We start from the raw sequence: 2,580 nt of genomic DNA, 5'->3' as shown, positions 1-2,580 counted from the left end.
GCATTCATAAACAAGAGTTATCGTTCCATTATTGCCCTTGAAAATATTTTTTTATGAAACAAAATATTAATTAAATGTTTACAAACAATATTGCATCTGAAATTTCTGTAGAATTAAAAGAATTATGCTTTAAGAGATAGAGATTTCTCAATTTACACTGTTTAAAGAAACTGAGTATAAATGTTTTAAGTAAATTATTATAAATTATTAATGTACATACTAGCAATAGAAACTATAAATCAACATTTGAACCATAGAATATGTTTGATTGAGTTGGCCATAAAATGGTTTCCATGAATGAAATTTGTAAACTCTGACATGAAAATTCACTGAATTTCATGACAAAATATCTGAAGAAAGTTATCTCTCTTTTCAAAAGAGTTATCAATCGTATCAGAGGGATATTCCATCTTAAAGGTGGTAATTGTTAACAGTATTAAGGTTGATGCCATAGTTTACAGCATTCTGACTATGGATGAGTTAATAAATCCCTGTAAAATCAATTTATTCATCAGAAGCCTGTCTTACTTTAAAGATTGATGGTATTTCAAGCTCATGAGTATCAAAAATAATGTTGGAGACTTAAACACCATATGTAAGTGATAGCAGAATATTTAAAAGTACTTCAAAAATAAGGAATGTCAATGCTGAAAAACTGAAGTCATCTTGTTTGTCATAATGTCTTGTTGTTTAAACTGGTCATTATTATCGTATAATCAGTAAAACATCTCAATAGTAAATAGATATGACAGACTCTGAAATTACTTCGCTACATGTTTATCCGTAATTCGAATATAATCTGTAATAGGGTGAACCTGTTTTCAAGGGTTCATATATTATTTTTCTTATCTTCCCAAGTAACTTATAATTATCAATTTACATATGTTGTATACTTTTCTATATTTTATTCAGACTTAGCAGGATTACTACAATGCTGATGTTTTAACTATAATTATGTCACTATGTATATTGAAGATACAGTAACCATTTTTTATGGCACAAAAAATTAAATGAAAAATTACATATACAGTATCATATATATTTATATTGCATTTAACAGTTAAACTGTAATACACTAAGACTTGAAACAAAAAAGTGTCATAATGTTTTATTCATGCAATGTACTTATAATACCGACATGTCATATGGAATAAACATTTGCTGCTTATTTCATATACTCGATGACTTTCATTTCCCCTGAATCAAACAACCCTACCCACAACCTCCCCTCAATGTCCACACTCAGTCCCATAGGATACTCTAGTCCACAATTATCTACACATCTCAGGAACTGTCCATTCTGATCTAGGATGTGTAGACAGTTATTGAATTGATCAGCCACAATGATGTGACCCATGGAGTCTGTCACCATTTGACTAGGACAGAATGATTCCTTTCCCCCTGGAGGTTTGTTGTTGTATCTGAATCTGACTTTTCCTGCTCTGTCCACCACTACCACTGTGTCAGCATTACGATCAGAGGCCACTATGTCTCCATTGTTGTTCTCCACAAACACTGTGTACTCCCCTCCTTGATAGATTGGATCCCCATGTTCATCTTTCTCTATTTCCTGTGTCACTCTCTGTCCCTGATAACGGACTATTTTACGATGACTATAATCAGTAGTACCCATACTAACTAGGATGTCCCCTGACCTGGTACAGCACAGTCCCATTGGATGCCAGCCCCTTGGTGCGGTGATCAGTGTCTCTGTCTTCCCATCTCTGACAATGTTCACAGTTCTTTTGCCAGTATCACTGTATATCAGCTCTTCCTTTCTAGTCACTGTAATGTCACTAGGCAAGTCCTTACATGTACTGGTGACAGTGTCTTGTACAGCTCCATGTATGTCCATACAGACTATCATTTTGTCTCTACCACTAACCCAAGCTTTATCTGATCCTACACAGGCAACTTTATATAAGTTTTTAACATTTGTTGGAATGTTAGCAATCACTCTGGCTTCTTCTAATAATTCCTTAACAGATAAAAAGGAGACTTCATCTGTCAGACTGGATAGTGATGTCTGTGTCAGTATAGCCTTGTATTCTCTTAATTCTATGCTGAGTTCTATCCCTTGGACAGTGTTCATTTGAAGAGAGGGTAATGTTAAATTGGGTATTTGTGGAATATTCCTGTATTCCTTCAGTTTCGATTGGTAGTTGTTGACATCAGACACTTTGTTGGACTTCAGGATTTCTTTGTTTACTTGAACAGTTTGGATCATACTGGAATTCTGACTTCTGAGTTTGGACTGGGATGATTTTAGAGTTGATATATAATGATCTGTGAGTGACTGGATCAGGAATTCCATTTTGTTAAAGATGTTGTCCACCTCTAGGTGCCATTGCTTCCTCTGATTTTTAGCTTGTTTCTCCAGTTGTACAAAGTGGACCATGGATTTGGAAATTTTATTTTCGGCTTCTGTATCTTTTTCTCTGTTTTGGGGAATAATGGCCTCAATTTGTTCAGTTTCTCGTTTAACTTTTTCTCTCACTTTGGTAATTACATCTGCCATATCCTCAATCATGTGACCCCTATGTTGACCGGTGAGACATTTGATGCAGACCGGGACATCAC

The 2,580-nt window shown here is 34.7% G+C and overlaps 1 protein-coding gene across 1 annotated transcript in view; it reads right to left on the bottom strand.

The window, feature by feature from the left end:
• Nucleotides 1-1,165: 1,165 nt before the first annotated feature.
• The window catches only part of LOC134260910 (tripartite motif-containing protein 3-like), a 1,656-nt gene continuing 241 nt past the window's right edge, over nucleotides 1,166-2,580 (bottom strand). The window contains exon 1 of the mRNA XM_062743441.1: nucleotides 1,166-2,580. This exon is cut by the window's right edge and continues 241 nt beyond it. Coding sequence (XP_062599425.1) covers nucleotides 1,166-2,580 — 1,415 coding nt within the window.

This window comes from Saccostrea cucullata, unplaced genomic scaffold, assembly GCF_032062105.1.
Source record: "Saccostrea cucullata isolate Sc308-1 unplaced genomic scaffold, CSIRO_AGI_Scuc_v1 ctg18251, whole genome shotgun sequence".
NCBI lineage: Eukaryota > Metazoa > Mollusca > Bivalvia > Ostreida > Ostreidae > Saccostrea > Saccostrea cuccullata.
This window is presented reverse-complemented; position numbering and strand designations above follow the sequence as displayed.